The sequence below is a fragment of the Clarias gariepinus genome, chromosome 26, assembly GCF_024256425.1.
Source record: "Clarias gariepinus isolate MV-2021 ecotype Netherlands chromosome 26, CGAR_prim_01v2, whole genome shotgun sequence".
NCBI classification, from domain to species: Eukaryota; Metazoa; Chordata; class Actinopteri; order Siluriformes; family Clariidae; genus Clarias; species Clarias gariepinus.
Window position 1 is genome coordinate 19,531,700 of NC_071125.1, and position 20,625 is coordinate 19,552,324.

Here is a 20,625-nt window from a genome sequence, read left to right on the forward strand (position 1 = left end):
GAATGAAAGAAAAAATTAAGAAAAAACAAATAGAAACAAAGAAAAAAATGAGAGGAAAAAAGAATGAATAAAAGAAAAGAAATTAAGGAAAAAAACAAATATAAACAAAAAAAGAGATAAAAAAGAATGAATAAAAGGAAAGAAAATAAAGAAAAAAACAAATAGAAACAAAGAAAAAAAATGAGAGGAAAAAAGAATGAAAGAAAAATAAAAAAACAATAGAAAGAGAAAAAAAGAATGAATGAAAGAAAAAAATAAAGAAAAAACAAATAGAAACAAAGAAAAAATGAGAGGAAAAAAGAATGAATAAAAGAAAAGAAATTAAGGAAAAAAACAAATATAAACAAAAAAAGAGATAAAAAAGAATGAATAAAAGGAAAGAAAATAAAGAAAAAAACAAATAGAAACAAAGAAAAAAAATGAGAGGAAAAAAGAATGAATAAAAGAAAAGAAAATAAAGACAAAAACAAATAGAAACAAAAAAAAGGAGAGGAAAAAAGAATGAATAAAAGAAAAGAAATTAAGGAAAAAAACAAATATAAACAAAAAAATGAGAGGAAAAAAGAATGAATAAAAGAAAGAAAATAAAGAAAAAAAATAAATAGAAACAAAGACAAAAAAATGAAAGGAAAAAAGAAAGAACTCTAAATGCTTAGGCACCTTCCTCACGACGTGCATCTCCCACAAAAAAATCACATCATTCTTTCTCTCTCTCTCTCTCTCTCTCTCTCTCTATCCCTGTGTGTGCGAATGTGTGCATGTTTGTGTGTGTGTGTTGTGCAGCCTGGCACTGTGTTCCTCTCGCAAATTTGGGCAGGAAGTGAGTGGAAGACATCACTGAGACTGAGCTTATCACAGCTGCTCAGGAACACTGGCTTCAATCACACACTCCTGCTGCAAATCCTCTCACAAACACTGCTCATTAACACCCGGTGCACACGAGGGGCTCAAGCCAACTGATGATGGAATCAGGAATCGCCAATATGTTCCATCTTGCATGATGAAATTGGCCTATTGCCAGGCAATATCTACTTCCTCAGACGACAGACGACGAATCTAACTCCTCTCCACCTGTGTCTGTTTGCTTCAAACTCCTGGACAGCTTAACTTCGAATAGAAAAGTATTGTTCCTATAGTTTATCATAGTAACAATAGATGGAGCAAAACACTAAGGCTTGATAAACACACGTTGTGCCATTGTCTTAAACCTTCAGGCTACATACTGGAAATAGAAAAGGTTTGACGGCTTGGCCATACACCCTGGATGGGATACCAGTCACAAATATGGGCAGTGTACTGCATCTTAGCCATATACAGGCATGTGTTTGTAAGCTTGAAAACCCAGGAGGAACCCATGAAGACACAGAGAAAACACACAAAAACTCCATCAGATAGTAACCCAAGTTAGAGATCAAACAAAGCCCCCCCTGAGCTGTATGCTACTATGCCACCCTTCCTTGTATTATTTTGTATCTAAACATATCTATGGTTGTTTTCTTTCTACCAAGAGGTGACATGAAGTGCATCCACATTTGTACCTTGCAGACTCTCCTCTCCTCTGCTCTCCTTAGCCACTACGGTTTTACAAGTATCTGCTAGACGTCCCGTCATAGCTGGCAGCTTACCACCTAAAAAGAAATCCCCAAAAGGCGAGCCTGAGCTGCCCAGAGATGCATCCCCTTGTCCGGCCCTGTCATCCTGTCATCTTTGACAATGCATGCAACATTGAGATTGTTCTGGAGAACCAGTTAATTTTCTCTGCTCAGATTGCAAGTGTGACTCAATCGTGTAGGTTTCTCCAAGCGGATCTGGTCATTTATGTCTACGGAGGGCAGTCAGGTGCTTGTTCCATCCATTGTCATCTCTAAATTTGGAATTCGGTCCTGACAGGTCTTCCCTTGCATGCCGTCGGATTCTTGCAAATGATCCATGCACGACTTGTTTTCAACTTTCACCAGCGGTGGCTCTGGGTTTCTCAAATCATCTCAACGTTTTGCTTTCTCTTGCACAGATGCACACCAAAAAGGAATAGCTCGAACCTTGCCTGACCTCCCCACTACTGAACAAAAACTACTTTATAATAATAATAATAATAATAATAATAATAATTGTGGCAAAGATGTTATTCTGTTTCAGAAGGGTCAAATTATCGGCATGCATCAAGCCATTAAGCCACCTTGCCACAAACATTTTGGTCGAAGAACTGAACAACTCAATGAGTGTAAAAAATCATTGATCATTGAAAAAAATTCAATTCAATAATTTTTTTTTTGTATCGTGCTTTTAACAATTGATCTTGTCGAAAAGCAGCTTTACACAATCAAAAGAAATTATGGAAGTTTGTGTGAAATGTGAATGTGTTTGAATCAAAATGGTAAGATTGTGCCTGATGAGCAAGCCAAGGAAGATGATGACAGTGGCAAGGAAAAACTCCCTGAGATGGTAATAGAAAGAAACCTTGAGAGGAACCAGACTCAACAGGGAACCCATCCTCATTTGGGTGAAACGGATAGCAGGGATTGATCTGCAGTCATAATATGTGTAAGAAGGCTGGAAGTCCAGTATAACAGAAGATGTGTTTAAGTTAATATGAAGTCCAGTTTGTTATTGGAGGCTCAGGTAGACTGTAGGAAACTCCAGTCCTGAACTATCAAGCGACTGCAGTCGCGAGACCTCAGAGAACAGCTGTCTGCATCAGCCGAGGACAGGACCGTCTTTGTGGAAAAGTGGAATCGTCCCCAGTCACCACATGCATCCCAGGAATTTAAATGCTTAGTGAAGTTAAACTGCATAACGTCTGTAGGGATGAACAGGGCCCCCAGAGCAGGCAATCAATCTATTACATTCCAGAACCCTGCTCCCAGCTGACTGGCGACATCCTGATAACCTTATCGCGCATCCTTGAACATAAAGGAGGGCATCTGCAAACATAAAAGAGGGCATCCCTGAACATGAAAAAGTGTCTGTAAAACGAAGTCGCGGAAAGCTTAACCAGGCATGGGACATGAAGCCCCGGTGTGCCTGGAGCTATGCTGAGACCTGATGCCGCATATTAAACCCAAATAAAATGGTGTAAATCGACCATCTTCTAAACAAAGCGAACAGTTTTACGGCTTCATCCCAAGTTGGGGAGGGGAACCACCAAGTCACACTTTGACAATCTCATTGACCCCAGGACAAGGGATGTCCCATGTTTCGTCTCGTGGCTGAACGAACAAAGAGGCATACGGCAAGAGACGCTATTTCCGACAATCTTTAAAGCATGTCAGTAGGGCAAAACTTATATACATATGTTTATTTAGCATGTTTCATTCCTGTATTTATGTTCGGTTAGTCTGCATAAATTAAAAGATGTAATTAGCATTCATAAACACTTTTTATTAGATAAAGGTATGAATGAGTGCGCAAGATATGAGATCTGTGAAATCAATCAAAAGCTTGTTTTATTCAAAGAATATTTGTGTACGTGAATAATTAGTAGCATGAACAGATCTCATGCAAAATTACTTTATAAAAGGTATTAAAAAACTCCAAGCAGATGAGCCCCACGTGACAGCCGAAACGGCAGGCTAATGTATGCACAAAAGGGGGAACCATGTAAGGCGTGGCTAATCCTGCAACCACATCCGATTGGATCAATCACCCGTAGGACGGAGCGACCGTAAAAGGTTAAAACCCCAGGGTCCGACCACATCGTCACGTCATCTAAGGGCTGATCATCATCTATGTTTGAAGGTCATCCATTGGCTAAGAGTCACTTACAGGTTGAAGCAAGCTCTTCCATCACTTTTCCACCGTCAACTTTCGCCCTGCATCTGACTGGCTCTTCAAGACTTTCAAATAACTTCGTGCCAGAACTCAAAAAAAGTCCCGCTGTCAGTAACCAACGCAGCAGCGAAGGGCTTGCCGAGAGATGTCATCCCAGCATCAGAGGGAACGCCCTAATTCCCTACCACTGAAAGTGAATCAAAGAGGAACGCAAGGCAAGGCAAGTAAACAGACAAAACCTTATACCTTCCTCAAATTGGTGCTCGCTACTAAACCGTAAGATTAAACCCAAGGCTCTGCTCTTGTGAAATTCTCAGGTCTAGCAAACAATACTAGAAAACTCCAGATTTTGTTATCATCGGTGGCCACGTGATGAGCAGAACTGGTCAGATATACTAAACTTGTACTAAACGCTGGATGGGTAGTCAATAAAGTCTACTGTACATTATAAATTTTAATTCAGTTTGATAAAATTAACCTGAATCATTAAAGGTTCGATTCGACTATGAACCAGAACTGAAACCCTAAACGTCTATGTTTAACAGTGAAAGTAAGGGAATTTACACAATTTTTATTTTACTTGTCGCTTATTGTTTGACCTTAATGTGCCTCAGCAGTTTCTCGTATGGTTCACCTTGCACAAAAAACTTAATCCTCATTATTCCCTATTATTCCTTAATATTCCTTATGGATCATTAAACATCATTACCATCCAAATTTTATATAGCAATTACACTAAATTAATGAATTCCCATTAAGCAAAGTGAACTTAACAGTGCATAAAGACAAAGCAAATATAATTAATCAGAGTACTCGCTTTGCGTCAGGATTATATATATATAAATATAAAAAAAAACATCTGACATGAAAACTACAGTCGCTAAAAGACTACAGGCTCACTTCTTACATCCTGCACCAAGATAAAACCTCACAATAAAACGATAAACTCTCCCTTCTCCCCTGCATCTGTCTTCGCTCTCGTTCATCCTACCCGGCTAAAAGGGAAGTGTTTTCTGTGATTGATCTTTCACAGATCCAGCGTGAGTCTTATACAGACCTAATGTGAGGGATTTTAAATGGTGAGACACTGACTTCTGAGAGCGGAGCCTGAGGTAAGAGCGTAGGCGCTTTATGAGAAATTTTATATGAACCATAACTGCAGATTTGAGTATATCTAGAACAATAACCAGGTGGGGAGTCAGGCAAGGCTACAGTCACAAATGTAAATAAAGCTTGCAGAGAAATAATTCCATATCAAAGAACGATAAAAAAACAATAAATTTAATATTAGATATTGAGGAAACTCATGCCAGAAGTCACAGTTTGGTCTGAATATGCAAATTTGGAGTCAGAAGTCCCAAGATGAAAAATACTCTGTCTACCACAAAGTTATGAATTTCCTGTCTCAGCATACTGTCCATTTTGTGTTAAATTCACACCAATGGCTCTTTTTTTCTTTTCTTTTTTCTTTATTTTTTTATTCCTAGTCATTTCGCCCTATTTTTCTACTATACAGTATCTGTGTCTCATCTTAATTCAAATCTCATTATTTCTCAGTAAATCTCATTATTGCTACCTTAATGTTTCTGTTGCATGGTGCTGTCTTATTACGCAGGTTCTAAAGCTCATTTTCTTTTTTCCTGGTCGCACTGCGTTTTGCCTCAACCATATTCAGCACTCTGAAAAAGTCTGGAGCCATTCCTTATTTCCTAATATTAAATTAAATTAAATTGAATTGAATGATGTAGATTAAATTAAAGAAATAGGGGCAAATGTTCTACTGTGACAGGCTGCAAAGTGCCTAAAGATACAAGTTAAAACTGGTTGTTAATGTAACGATCTCCGCAGCGACCTCATTTCCCCTCTCGTCTTTTCTAACCACTCAGCATTCAGCATCTCCAGTATACTAATCACCGGCCTGATCATACATCATCATCTGTACCTGTTTCTCACTGGTTCATGCCTTAAGTTAGATAGTGTTTTCATTTTTGAATGATTCATAGATCACTGTGTGGCTTAACAAGAAATAATAATAATAATAATAATAATAATAATAAAATAAAAAACATTCCTTTAAGGTGGCACACCACATCTTGCACCTCCAGAATCCGGGTTTGATTCCTGCCTCTGTGGGCATGGAGTTTGTATGTTCTCCCCATGTTTGGTCGGTTTCCCCCGGGTACTCGTTTTCCTCCACAGTCCAGAGACATGCAGATTGGGCTATTTAGTGTTGCTCGTAGTGTGTAAGTAAGTGTATGTGTGTGGCTTGGCTTAATGATGGATTGGCACCCTGTCCAGGGTATACCCTGCTTCGTGCCCAAACCCAAGTCTCCTGGGATAGTCTCCAGGACTTCCATGAACCTGTATACAGGATGAAGCAGTATACTGAAGACGATGACTAATTGAGTAAATAACATTCCTCTAAACTGGTCAGGGACTGATCTGGGACTCTAGGAGCCAAAAACTTCCTTCAGGAAGCCTGAAGAATTATTATATATTTTTTTTTTAATAAAGAAATTCAAGGAAAAAACAAAGAATGTGGCTGAGTTTTGGAGATCTGGACTTGAGTGGAGAATTTGCTGTGCTGATATTCTGCACAGTATCATGAACTTGAATGTAATATTTCTTTTAAACAACAGTTCAACAAACACCATTTATTATCACTCATATCCTTCCATGACTGGTGGAACTAGCGGAGATTTGACTGACAGTTGGTGTACAGTAATTAACAGTAGTGAAAGTAGTTCTAAATTCTTGCTGATACTATGTAGCCAAGCAGATAAAAAGAATAAATCATGGAGGTGGGGATCAGTCCTGAGAAACGTACAAGATTTACTTTATTTTCCACTTATTTCAATTTTGAATATTCCGAGGTTCATGGGTTGGATCCCAAATAGCGTTAAATGGAAAGCGAGTGCGCTATGTCTGGTTTACAAACCCTTGTTCCATATACCAAGTAGTGCTTTTGATTAGGGGTTAGAGAGAGATTTGGGATTATATAATGTACAGTATCAGCCTTATATACCGTATCAGCACTTGTGGAATGCCTCCCGTCCAATCAGATTACTAGGTCAGGACTATTTGTTGTTAGAAAGTTGAGAACGTCTCCCACCCTCTGTCTACCACACAGTCACATTTCCCCTTTCACTTTCCCCAGTCCTGCCTCTGCCCCATCGGGACATTGATTGTTTACTCTACCGTATTCACCTGTTCTGTGTCTCGCCTTGATTAGTATAGATTATTTCTACCCTGTCATTTCGGTTCTTGTCATGCATCTCAAGTCCACGAGTTGTTTTCCTGTTTTTGACTCGTCCTCATTCTGTATATTGACTTCTGATCATGTATTAACCTTGTGCATTGCTATCTAGCTGAAATTTGAAATCTAAAATTTGATTTTCAAATAATCTTATTCCAGTGTGCTATTTTGGATATTGTATACAGAAGAAGTAAACACACACACACACACACACACACACACACACACACACACACACACACACACACAGTCTGTTTGACTTTGAAGCTTTTTGAAGCTACCAGGTTATAAAATTTAATCTACAGAGCCTACTGAAATATAGTCAATAAAAATGCTGCTGTAATATTGAACAGATGTGACATATTCCCAGCTTTCATTTCTGACCACATCCACAGGTTTGATTACTGAAATATCAGAAATTCTGAAATGGCTACACATCTGGAATACGGATGGCATCTTAAACATCAACATAAAACTTTCTGAAATCTGCTTAACTGACTAATCAGACTTAAAATGACTGAACTCATAAAATAGTCCATTTGCCATCACAAGGAATAATAAGTGTCCAGATTCTGGAAATTACGCTCATGTTTACGTCTGCCCATTTTATTGCACTTTGATGATTTGCCCAGATGGGCTGTGATGCATGTTTACCAGATGGCACTTCTGGAAAGAAAGTCATTAAAACACTATGCCGGGATGCGAAAGCGCAGATTTATTGAAGTGTTTATTTTGAATTGGCTTTAATTATTACAGCCAGTTGACCTTCAGACTTGAATGGAGAGAAATACTTAGACTTGAATAAAAGTGCACTAGGGAAGGTAGCTGAACTGACTTTACTGGTCTGTTTCGAATTAAAAAAAAAAACATATTCTGTGTATTTAAATTCACTCAATTTTTGCCTTGAGATTAAAAAACTTTCCGCAACTAACTTCCTCTGAGTTTTTATTCCTTGCTATAAATCATGAGGCCGTCATGTGTTTTGACAGAAGCTTGTGTCTGGCTTAATTTAACTCTTATCAGCTGCTGTGATTCTGAGCAGTGTGATGAAGCTTCATACCGCCTCTCCCGACTGTAAACACAGAAGAAAGTCTTGGTAAAATAATCACTAACAGCATGTGAAAATATGGAGTTTTGCAAGTGGTTTCCACCCTGCAAAATAAAAAAATTCTCTGGAGCCCATATCAGAGAACTTGGGGCACACTCACACACCCAATTATGCACTCATTCACCCAATCATATAATTTGGAAATGCCAATCACTCCATATCTTTGAGTTGTGGAAGGAAACCAGAGTACCTGCAAAAAACCCATCAAGCACATATCACCTTTATGCACACAGAGCAGATGAAAGATTTGGACCTCTAGCCCTGGAGGTCTGAGACAACCGAGGCACTTACCACTAAGATACCATTCCATCTCCAGAGAAGGTCATGACAATTTATTTCTTAGCAGTCAGTTTGGAACTAAAGTGATGTGAAATATCAAAAGCATCAGTAGGACGAACAGAATTTAAGAATCTTTTTTCATCTTCTAAGCCTACCACACCCTCCACTGTACCTGCTTTATTATTCCTACATACTGTTAGAGTTAAAACCAAATCATGTCTCTTCATTACTGACATACAGTTTGTTTATCATCATTTGACAAGGTGGTATCAAACGAGTTTTAGGATTAGTTTTGCAACATGCCGCTAAACGACAAAGGCTGCACACACGGTCGCGGGGAGCACTGACCTTCATAAGTCATTCTGCCAAAAGACATCATCCTGTGTACATCAGGACATTGTACATTTGTGACATTGGTGCTATTCTGACCAGGTCTGTTTTAACGTCTGTTATTTCATCATGGACCGCGAGTTAGAACAATAAGCGAACGTGAAATTCTGTGTGAAACTGGGCAAATCTGTAAGATAGGGGTATTAGTAGTTAACAGATTATGAGCCAAACTTCGCTGAGTGATGATGGTAGAATAATTATAAAGGTCTTGCCTAAAACAACATGCATGAGGAATCAGAAAGGAGTCGAAAATTACTCGAACTAGTTACATGTATCAGAAAGTAACACTGTAATGTAACTGATTCCTTTTTTATGACAGTAATTTTGATGTAATGTCCCCCAACGCTGCTCATATAAATGAAGTCCTCACATGTGATTTAAACATGCGCCATGTTGCTACCAAGTTCCTCCCAAGGCTGCTGACCCAGGAGCAGAACATTGCGTTAAAGTCTGCCAAGAACTCTGTCAGTGTGCAGTGGATGACTCATCCCATGTCGAGGATCATTACCGGTTACAAAACTTGGGGGTATGGGTACGACTCTGAGACAAGGCAACAGTCCTTACTGTACAGTAGAACAGCCCATCATATCCATGACCGAAAATAGTGAGGCTGGTCTGCAGCTCGACCAAGTGCATTGTCATTGATTTTTTTTTTTTTTAAGTTGGTGGCATTGTCCGTTGAGAATTTGTTCCCAAGTGCCCAGACCATCAATCAAAATCAAATCAATTAATCAAATCAAATTCTACTGCCAGGTTTTAAAGTGTCTGAGGAAGGACATACATTGAAAAAACAAAGCATGTGAAGAGAACTAATCTCTAAACTTTTTGATACCTCCTTTTGTATGTGCCCCCAAAATGGCCATTTTCTGCGTTATGCTGCCTCATTTCAAACAATAATAATTTAAAATGTAAATAATTCATATTTCTTTATAGGCACTGATACTAAAATTGGTGTAAGCTTCCAGAAGCATGTGACCCTAAAAAATTGTTGCGTAGTGTCTGTAAACATGTAAAAATCTGCAGTGTCTGTAAAACATGTCTAAATTATGTTGCAATATCCTCATATCTTTTGCATTTTAGAATAATACACTTTTTTAGGTCCTTTTTTTTTTCATGTTAAATCTAAATTGCCCAAGTTTCATCTAAATGACAATTAAGCTCATTGAAAGAGTTACGGACACTACATAAAAGGGTATTAAGTTGTATTTAGCAAATGTGTTTCTTTTTGATATCTGATAAAAATATAAATGTGTACAAAAAACAAAGCATGGATCAGGAAATAAGAAGCATTAAGTATTGTAAAAAATTGTGTTATATGATTCTATCTGAAGGTTCACTTTCTTATCTAGGTGAGACACCTTTTAGTACCGCATTGTGCGCGTGTGTCACAAACAAATCAAAAGCAAATTAAAAAGCAAAGAAAAGTGTTTAACTCACCGATATAATGACGGAATTTAAAGTGAGATGTGTCCCCCCGTGTAAGAATTTCCTTTCGGAGGGCGATCTCCACACTTTTTGCTTTGAATGTTTGGGTGAAAGTCATGCTCTCCAAGGGCTTCAAGGAGATTGTGAACACTGTGATCTTCTTCCCATAAAGGTGCTTCGCGCGCGCCTCGAGTTCTTTAGAGAGCCACGAGCCGCGCTGCATTCCTGGGGATCACAAGCCGATCTGGCCGAGGCGCGCGAGACAGAGTCTTCCCTCCTTTCTTTCGCCCTCTCTTCCGATCGGGAAGTCTCTCCTTCCACTTCACAAGCGCACTCCGGTGCTTCTCGTGAGTGTGTAGAAGAGACTCGCTCTCTTGCTTCTGTGGAAATGGAAGTAGCTACCTCAGAATGCTCCTCTAAGGAAGATAGAGAGTATGAGGAGCTGCTTAAAGTTATAACACGAGCAGTCGAGCGGCTGCACATTGATTGGCCACAGGAGCAAGCCTTTCCCAAATGTTAAAAAAAAGATGACAGATTTCTGTCGGGTGGCCAGGAGATGGAGCCACAATGCCGCTCTCTCCCCTCTTTTGACGACCTCCACAACGAATTAACTAGTTCCTGGAGCAAGCCTTATTCATCCCGTATTTTTGTACCATCGACTTCGTTTTATGCGAATATCGTTGATGCAAAAGCACGAGGTTACATGGTGATGCCCCAGATAGAAGAGACGCTCGCGGACTATCTCTTTCCTGGGACATTATCCTCACTAAAGAAGCCAACACTTCTTTCCAAGCCATGTAGAACTTTCAAGCAGGCGTTTCAAGCAGCAGGTCAGGCCAGCGCTTCATTGCACACCATGGCGGTCTTGCAGGCGTACCAGGCCGACCTGCTAAAGGATTTGAGCACGAGTGGCTCCGTGAATGAGATAGCATTCACAGAATTACGCCGGGCGACTCACTTGTCCCTTCGCGCAACCAAGCAGACGGCCCGTGCTATCGGCCGCAGAGAGGCACCTGTGGTTAAATTTGACAGGCTTCAAGGACAAGGATCGAACATTCCTCCTTGATGCCCCTGTCACACCTTCCGTCTGTCAGACAACACCAGTCTCCAACAGTACGTTAGTCCTTCGGTCATATCCTGCTGTACTCCAGGATGCCGAACCACTAATTTCTTGATCTCCAAGAAAAACGGAGGGCTGCGTCCAATCCTAGATCTTCGCGGGCTGAACCGCCATCTCAAAAAGTACAGATTTAAAATGTTGACTGTCAAAATCATTGTCTCACAAATCCAACCAAAGGATTGGTTTGTGACAATAGATCTGAACGACGCATATTTTCACATAGAAATTTTGCCACAACACAGGAAGTTCCTGAGATTCGCTTTCGGGGGAAAAGCTTACCAGTATCGGGTCCTTCCATTTGGTGTAGCTCTATCATCCCGCACATACACAAAGTGCATGGATGCAGTCCTGGCTCCCTTGCGACTTCAGGGCATCCATATTTTTAAATTACATATATGACTGGCTGATCCTGGCCCAGTCTCGGGAGCTAGCGTTTCGACATCGGGATGTCGTCCTAGCTCATCTCCATTTTTACGATTGAAACTCAACAATACAAAAAGCGTTCTCTTACTGGCTCAGAGGACAACATACTTGGGTGTCACATGGGACTTGATCGTTATGCGCTCGTGTCGAATCCATTCTCAACGCCCTGAAAGAAATCAGACTAGACCAGATAGTGACTCTACATCACTTTAAAAAATGTTTAGGCCTCATGGCAGCTGCATCCATGTTCATACCTTTGGGCCTTCTGCACATGAAAGCTTTTCAGTTGTGGCTAAGAGCCAGGGGATTTTATGCAAGAGCCAATCCCAAAGGCAAATAAGGGTTACGCGCAAAGGACTACGTACCCTGTCTATGTGGTTTAGACCCCAGATCCTGACTTTGGGTCCCACTCTAGGTCCGTCGTGTCATCGCAAGATGCTAATGACAGACGCTTCCCTTACCGGCTGGGCAGTCTTAGATGGCCGTCCAGCCCAAGGGAGCTTTTTCCCAGCATTTCCTCCAGCAGTTGAGAGGCTACCATGTTCTAGTGCGGGTGGACAACACATCGGTAGTCTCCTACATAAATCGCCAGGGCGGACTGTGCTCGCGCCACTTAAACAAGCTAGTGCACCAGGTTCTTTGGGCACAGGACAAGTTCCTGTCCCTCTGGGCAATTTACATTTCAGGGCACATGAATGTGGGAGCAGAATTATTGTTCAGACAAGCTGTGACACGGAGGCTCCTTCCCAAAGTAGTCAGTCAGATCTGGGAAAACCTCTTTGCCTCTCAAGAGACAGCATAATGTCCCCTTTACTACTCTCTGACTTATCCAGCTCCCCAGGGTCTGGACGCCATGGCCCATATGTGGCCCAAATTACGCCTCTATGCGTTTCCTCCGATAGCTCTGCTCCCTGGAGTTTTGGCGAGGGTCTGTAAACAGCATTTGCGCCTCTTATTGATAGCGCCCTGTTGGCCGACCAGAGTTTGGTTTTGGACCTAATATCTCTCCTCGACGGCTCACCATGGGTGATTCCAGTAAGAAGGGATCTTCTGTCTCAGGCGCAGGGGACAATATTTCATCCATGACTCAAGCTTTGGAACCTTCACGTTTGGCCCCTGAATGAAACCAACTAAGTCAAGCTGGTCTTTCAGCCAGCGTAATTGACACTATTCTAAATGCTGGGGCTCCCTCCACTAGGAAAGCTTATGCCCTTAAATGGAATGTATTTGAAAGTTGGTGCATGACGAAGCAGGTAGACCCAGTCCACTGCCGAATTGTTTCAATGCTGGAGTTTCAGCAGGAGAAGTTGTCCTCGTGCTTGTGCCCTAGTATTCTCAGGACGTACGTAGCCGCTATTTCAGCCTGCCACATTCCCATTGATGGGGTTACTGTGGGAAAGCACTCTTTAGTTGCCCGTTTTATTTGTGGAGCTAAACAGATAAGGCCACCCACTAAAGCCACTGTCCCTTCATGAGATTTATCTTTCGTACTCAAAGGTCTAATCGACACCCCTTTCGAACCACTAAAATCAGCACCTGTCAGGTTTCTGACCCTTAAAATGTTAGATAGTTTCTGATAGCCATTAACTCTGGGGATTGGAGAGGATTGGAGATCTGCACGCCTTGTCAGTCTACCCATCCTGCCTAGACTTTTCCTCTGGGCTAGTAAGGGCCATTTTGCATCCTCACCAGAACTATCTTCCGAAAGTTCCATTCTCATGCATGCACCCTGTTGTTTTTGAAGCCTTCTGTCCTCCGCCTTTTGTCCTCCGGAGCCGGAGAGACCTTACCTACTGTGTCCAGTACATGCTTAGATTTACGTCCACCGCACCGGCCAGTGGCGTAAGTCAGAGCAACTCTTTATATGCTATAGGGGCCGCAACCGCCACTACACAGACCCTTTCACACTGGGTGAGAGATGCTATTGCCCTTTCTTATGAGGCGCGTGGGCCAATTAAGACTCATTCAACTCATTCAGATTGCCTTATCTATTGCTCTGGCAAGAGGCATTCCCCTGATATTTTTTTATTGTGTTTTTGTGCTTTAAATATACACTAAACAATAAACACTGCCTTTTGCAAATGAAAGTGAGTTGCGCTTGTGGCTTTTTGATCAAAAGGCTAATATATGCGTGTGCAAATATGAGCAGATTTATCGATAAAACTACAGACATGAAATAAAACAAACACAAAAATATGCACTACTCGCTGAATACAACGCGACAGGACGCAGAATCTCGGGGCTTTGACTGTGCTTTGTCCATTCATTAGTACTGTAGTAGTACATTTAAAAAAGCTGGGTTTCTGTAAACACATTGTTGGGTTGATGCTGGGTCAAAGTTCTGTGTTATTTCGGGTACTTTACTCACACTGTTGGGTTGCTTTTGCTATGAATACTAAAAGTGCTGCATGATTAAATTTAATGCAAAAAAACTGTGTTTATGCAGTAAACCCATGGGTGAACACGATGCTTTAAGAATTTAATTAAACACGAATATATTTATATATAAATATAAGTGCTATTTTAATTCAAATCCAACATTTTAATGGTTAGTGATTGGTGCATTAGCACGTTCTGTAATATTCCATTGTCATTCATACGTGACGTTGTTTTAGAGCTCTTTACTAAAGCATTCTTTAGTTAGTAAGTAAGTAAGTAAGTAAGCAAATAAAAGTGAAATGAATAAATAGCTTTAAATAGTACTTTAGCAAAGTAAAAGTACCCTAGCATAAGTTAAATATTATTAATATTATAAAAATATTATGCATAAAGAAAATCTATTTTATATATTTGTGTTTAATTAAATTCTTAACATTTTAATGGTTAGTGTTTGTTGCAGACATTTACACTATTTTTGGGCAAGAGCTTGGTTTTTACAGGCTACTTTACACTGATCAGCAGTCAACGCCCCACCGTAACCAGCAGATCAAAGAAGCAGTTATCAGCTTTGACACGTAGCTTCTGAGTTTGGAGGCCAGGGTTGGTTGGTTGGTTGGAAGCATGTTTAAAGGAGAAGATAACATCACAAACACACGCACAAACTCTCCATGCATACACACCCACAGTACAGTATGAGATGCGCGTGCGGACACACACAAACTCTCAGTGGACACACACACACACAATCTCTCCATGCAGATACACCTTGCAGAGAACAACTTCGTAATACACCTGGCCATTAATTAAAATGAATATTTAGGCCTAAAAAAGATGCTTTAAAATCCATCCAAAATGTATTTATCGGCATGTATAAACCCGCGGCTCGCACTTATATAGGCTACTCGAGGCTACATGCCAGCGTGCTCCGATGTGAGATGATTTATTCAAGTCAAAATTAGAAAATATATAGAGAGATAAATAACATAGAGAAAGCATAATGCGACTGTCCATACAGTAAATAAAAAGAAAAGTATAAAATCCAACTATTAAGTCTGATTTAATTGCTATCATTAATCTATCTATTTAAACCTATCTATTTTAGGCATAGACATCCGCTCTGTCTTGTTAATTCATCTAAACCCCCTACAGTATTTGTCAACAGCGCACACAGTTTGATAAATTCTCACCGTGAATGAAAGGTGAGAAGAGATTCTGACACAATGCTTGCTCTGAAGGACTATACTTGACAAGAGTATACATAATAAGAATCATATTTATAATAAAATAATTAATTAAATAATAAAATTATATTAAATAAGAACTTTATCTAAAAGCCAGACCGACCAAATTTCTCTGTTGAAGTAGTTAAATATGCTTATACTGTAGATACGTCGGTTACATTTTAAAAGTACAATCGCAAGTAAATTACAAACTGCATGTAATGTTGCAAAATATAAATAAAACAGTATTAGACACAAATATATGATATGGTAGTATATGAAATTAGAAAGCTCAATGAGTGCTCAAATGTAAAGCTCATAAATAAAAACAATCAAAACGTAATTATTAGTGTATTGTGTATATTTAACTTCAATTAGCCGTTTAAGTTGTATGAAAAATAACATTCCTACCAGCCTACTATTATTTTCTTTTCAAATTTAAAGATACCCGTGCATGTGTGCAAAAAGACGAATACAATAAATACAAAAGTGTATAATCCTTAACAAAGTTAGCCTAATACAATATTATTTCCAATGCTGAAGCAAACATGATTTTGTTTAAATCTATTCTTTAAATACAACGCGACAGCGCGCTCCGAGGTGACACCCAGACCCCCCAGTAACTGTAACCCCTTTTCTCACCTTTCATTCACGATAGGTGTGAAGTTATTAAACCGATTTCGCTGATGGGGGAATTCACAAAAATGGGGGGTTTAAAACGATTTAACAAGACCGAGCAAACGTCTCTGTCTAAAATGTATTTCGCCAGCAAAATATAAAAATATTCTATATTTAATAAAACTGTATTGAAACAAAATTGTGTATTCTTTTTATTTAATATCGCTTCCGGAACATTCTTGTCCAAACGTTGTATGTATATGGAAAACAGTGAAACCTAAGCACAAACAAAAGGGACGAATAGAGCAATGTACGAAACATTAACACCTTTACCGTGTTCAAATGAATTAGGAGTTACTGCATTATGTTTCAAGACATCCTTAATTTACATTTTTCTCCTAATTATATTGTTACAGGGGTGCGGTGTGGAGATCCGCACCAAGAGATGTTTTACTGATTATAATAGCCCTGACGCAGGGCTTTAGAGAGGGTCAGTGAAATAGGAGTTGTTGTGAGAGCTAATGACAGACACGGGAAGACATTTCCGTTTGGAGATGTGTGGGATTATTAATTAATAAACGTAAAAGGAAATAAAAAAAAAACTGAAACACAAAATAAACAGAGCTCCGCCGTCTAACCGAGAACGGACGGGTGAAACTGCTGCGTGTCGCTCTCCCTCACTCTCTCGCCCGTGTCTTAGACAGACAGAGGCTTGGGCTTTGCCTGTGTCTTCTTCAGCACGCTTTGTCTTTGGCCCTGACACCTTTTACCGATGCGACCGAATGATCACACGGAGTGTCGCAGTATCACGACCCGGCCCGTTCTGAACAGTTTATGCGCGGCTCTGCCCCTCGCGCGAGCCGCGTCGTTACATACATATCCACAAATACTTTACCAACATACACTTATCACGAATTGCATTTTATATGAATGTCACATATGAGACGCGCGCACAAAAACATACTTATATAATATATTCACATACAATATATACATACATAGCGTTTTCACGCAGCGTCGAGTGTAGCCTTTGAAAGCGAACGTCTCGGGTTACTTTGCTGTAACCCTGTTCCCTGAAAAGACGAGAACGAGATGCTGCGCTCTAATGCCGCACTGCCTGCGTGACCGGACGTCCCTTCAGACAAATCAATCTGAGAAATGTTTCCGGCTCACTCCTATTTATAACCTGCAGGTGCGTCTCATCAGATGACATCACCTGACCAAGGTTATATAAGCCAAAATTTGGCGTGTTTGATAGACACAAGATGTTCCCATAGCGTTTTCACTCAGGATCTCATTCCCGACTTTTCAGGGAACAGGGTTACAGCAAAGTAACCCGAGATGTTTTTACACCCACTGAGAGAAAAGTCTAAATGCATAAATAAATAAAATCTAAATGCATAAATAAATAAAATATAAACTTTTCATAATACTGTAGGTTCTTTTTTAAATCACAGTGAAATAGCTTTTTTTTATTCAGTAGGCATTTAAGAGCATGACAACAGTACTAAATGAAGAAAGAATGCTCAACTTTGAGCTCTAAGTCACTTGTGATTTTTATTTTTTTTTGCATAACAATATGACTCGCAAACGCTAAAATTAATAAAAGGCTAATAATACCATGTTAATTCTAAAATATTATTGTTTCTAAAGTAACAGCTCATGCAAACGGACTTGTAATATAATTCTTATAAATAATCTTTGCTTAAACTATTTGTGTTCAAAAGGGAAAAAAGTTTTAAACCCAATTTACCCTTTGCAGTGCCGACAAATTATTGGGATCTTATTCCTAACCTACCATGAAAAGAAAAATCCTTACATTCTGGGAACTTACAGCATAGTAGGGTAAATACAGTATAAAAAAGGATCAAAAAGTAGTATTGGAGTGTATATACTGTATTGGCGATGTGGACAAGTAATGCACAAATAATATCCAGAGAATCTTTTTGAGAAGGATACTTTTCAAGCACTGTGTGTCTCATAAATACTTATGAGGTTAAACTCACGGTCTCCATGACAGTGCAGAGGTCCCACCGTGACCTTAGCCTCTGATCCAGGTCGATTTGTGTCGCCTACAGCTACCTCGCTCACGGGTAAGTGATCCTTATAGACCAAAAGCCCTGAATCCTCTCTCCTGTAGGCAAAGAGATTGCTGGATTAATTACAACCGAACAAAACTACCTTAAAATAGTGTGGTTGCCATCTTCAACAAACTCCATATCGCATTTAAAAAATGTCAATATTTCCAGTGTCTAACTCTGGATTTTTTTTCTTAATGCACATGTTAATACACATATTAATACACAAATTATAAGAGCACAAACAGACATGCATAAAGCATCAAGCGTAACATATTTTAATATTAACGCTCATTAAACACCAGGTAGGTTAGGAGGCGAATGGTATTATTCTTGGCTGAATGAAACACATTAATTAGGTATAATTATTATCAGATATTACTGCATGATTGGAAGAGGACGGATCAGCCTAATGTTCTTGTTTGTATCCATTATCAGTAATTTGCCTGCTCTGTTGTTTATCTAACTAATGAAATCCATTTTAAATCCTTGGATTCGTTAAAAATTAGTCCTAATATACATGACTCAAGCTTAACACAAGGCTCGATTTTTACCTCCCAAAAATATCAGATAAAGCTTTCATTATGTGTTTTCTATATTCTCACAAATAACTTCATCAAATTAACTACACATGACAAAGTACAATGATTATACTACTTAATTAAATAAAGGCTGACTTATCATACCTTCTATTCCTTTATAGTTACATTTCTTGAAACATTCATTAAATACGTTATTTACTGTTATTGTTCGTAGATATAGTGCGTACTCCCAATACGAGCAACCACAAAATAATAATTTAGGCTTAAATAATATTGCCTGAATATGATATTATTGTAGGCTGATCCTTACAAAATAAATAATATGGGTTACTGTTATTATAAAGGTAGCATGGGAATATCCTTTAACCCCGTTGCTGTTGCCTTGCCCCTCCCGGTTCCGGGTTTGATTCCCACCTTGGGATCTGTGTGCGGAGTTTGCATGTTCTCCCTGTTTTTGGTGGGTTTCCTCCATGTACTTCAGTTTCCTCCCACAGTCTAAAGACATGATTATGCTAATTGGTGCTCCCAGATCACCCGTAGTGATGTGTGAGTAAATGTGAGTGTGTGTGTGTGATGGATTGGCATCACGTTTAGGGTGTACCACATGTCGGGCCCTTAGTCTTCTGGGATAGGCTCCAGGATAAAGCAGTATAGATGATGAGTGTATGTGAACCGCACTACTACCCCATTACTAATGTGTTTAATAACACAACACTGTGTTTTTATATTTTCTGTATTCTTTAATCTCCACTCCAAAAAAACAGTTTTTTCAGGTTTTAGAGTCAAACGTTGCCAAGCAACAAACACTTCCTTTACTCCTTAGCAAAGTTGATTGAGAGGCTGTTTGCTAATTAATTTTTAGACCCAAGGGAAGGCAATGTTTCATGTTAAGTCGTATGTTCCGCCTAATTAATTTGCCGACTTGACAACTGTCAAATGTAACATTTAAAAATCGCTGCCTGTCGTCCAGCTAGCTTGCACTGAATGAATGGAATATTGACATCATATAATTCAAAGGCTGAAGTCTAAGTGGGTTTGTGCCAGGATATCCCCACTCATGGACTGCTCCTGCCATGTTCAGTCAGAAATAAATAAATAAATCATTTGACCAAACCTGTTTTTGTTTGTTTTTGTTTGTTTTTTTAAATCCTGCTCTGCAAGATCTTACCTTAGAGTCCTGACATTGGTGACTCCTTCCAAATATGCAATACACCTTTTTTTTTTGCTTATGTGGTGAATTCATTATACAAACCCCTCATTTCTATTAAATACAATATGGAGACAAATAAACTGTACCAGTTAAAAGTTTGCACACACCTTCTAATTTAATGTTTATTTTGTAAGTTTAGTGATTTATTTTCTATATCCTAAACAATTCATGACTTAAAATATTTCATAACTAATATTTAACATATATGGAGTTATGTAATTAAGTAAGAACAACAAAAAAAAACAGTGAGTTGTTATTTGAAGACATGATGTTTATATAACGTTAGGTTCAATTAGTTTAAAATACTGAATATATTTCGATGTCAGTTTGATGATACCACAAGGCCTTGAGCTTGAGTGAATTACTGTGATTTTATAAAACAGTGTTTGTCCTCACCAGTGTTTCTGATCTGCATCACAGTTGCAGTGGTGTTTGGGGTCAATGCAGTTGTGCTCGATGCCACAGGAACATTTCTGGACCCCCGGCGCAGAGCCGCCCCAATAGAAGTGTTTCTCATTCCCTCTGCCAACCCACCATGTGTACGGAGTCCCGTCTGTAGAGACAAAGTCAACATTTGGTTAGCAAAATGAGATAACGCCAGGGTTTTTTTTTTTATTTTTGCAGTTTTGAGAAAAAACAAAGTTAGAAAATAGTGTTAAATGTGTTTTGCTGTAAAACCCGTTAAACTGTTAAATGCAAATGAATTATATTTGTATATATACTGTTCATAGCAGCTTTATAATTGTTTTGCTCTAATCTCCAGAACATGTAGATATCCATGTTTATTCTTAGTTTCGGCACTCATCATA

General features: G+C 39.2%; 1 protein-coding gene across 1 annotated transcript in view; it reads right to left on the minus strand.

The window, feature by feature from the left end:
- Nucleotides 1–20,625, minus strand: part of LOC128514207 (contactin-associated protein-like 2) — a 159,581-nt gene that overhangs the window by 19,117 nt on the left and 119,839 nt on the right. The window contains exons 14-15 of the mRNA XM_053487948.1: nt 20,213–20,369; nt 17,993–18,120 (exon numbers count right to left, since the gene is read on the minus strand). Coding sequence (XP_053343923.1) covers nt 17,993–18,120; nt 20,213–20,369 — 285 coding nt within the window. The remainder of the gene's footprint in view (nt 1–17,992; nt 18,121–20,212; nt 20,370–20,625) is intronic.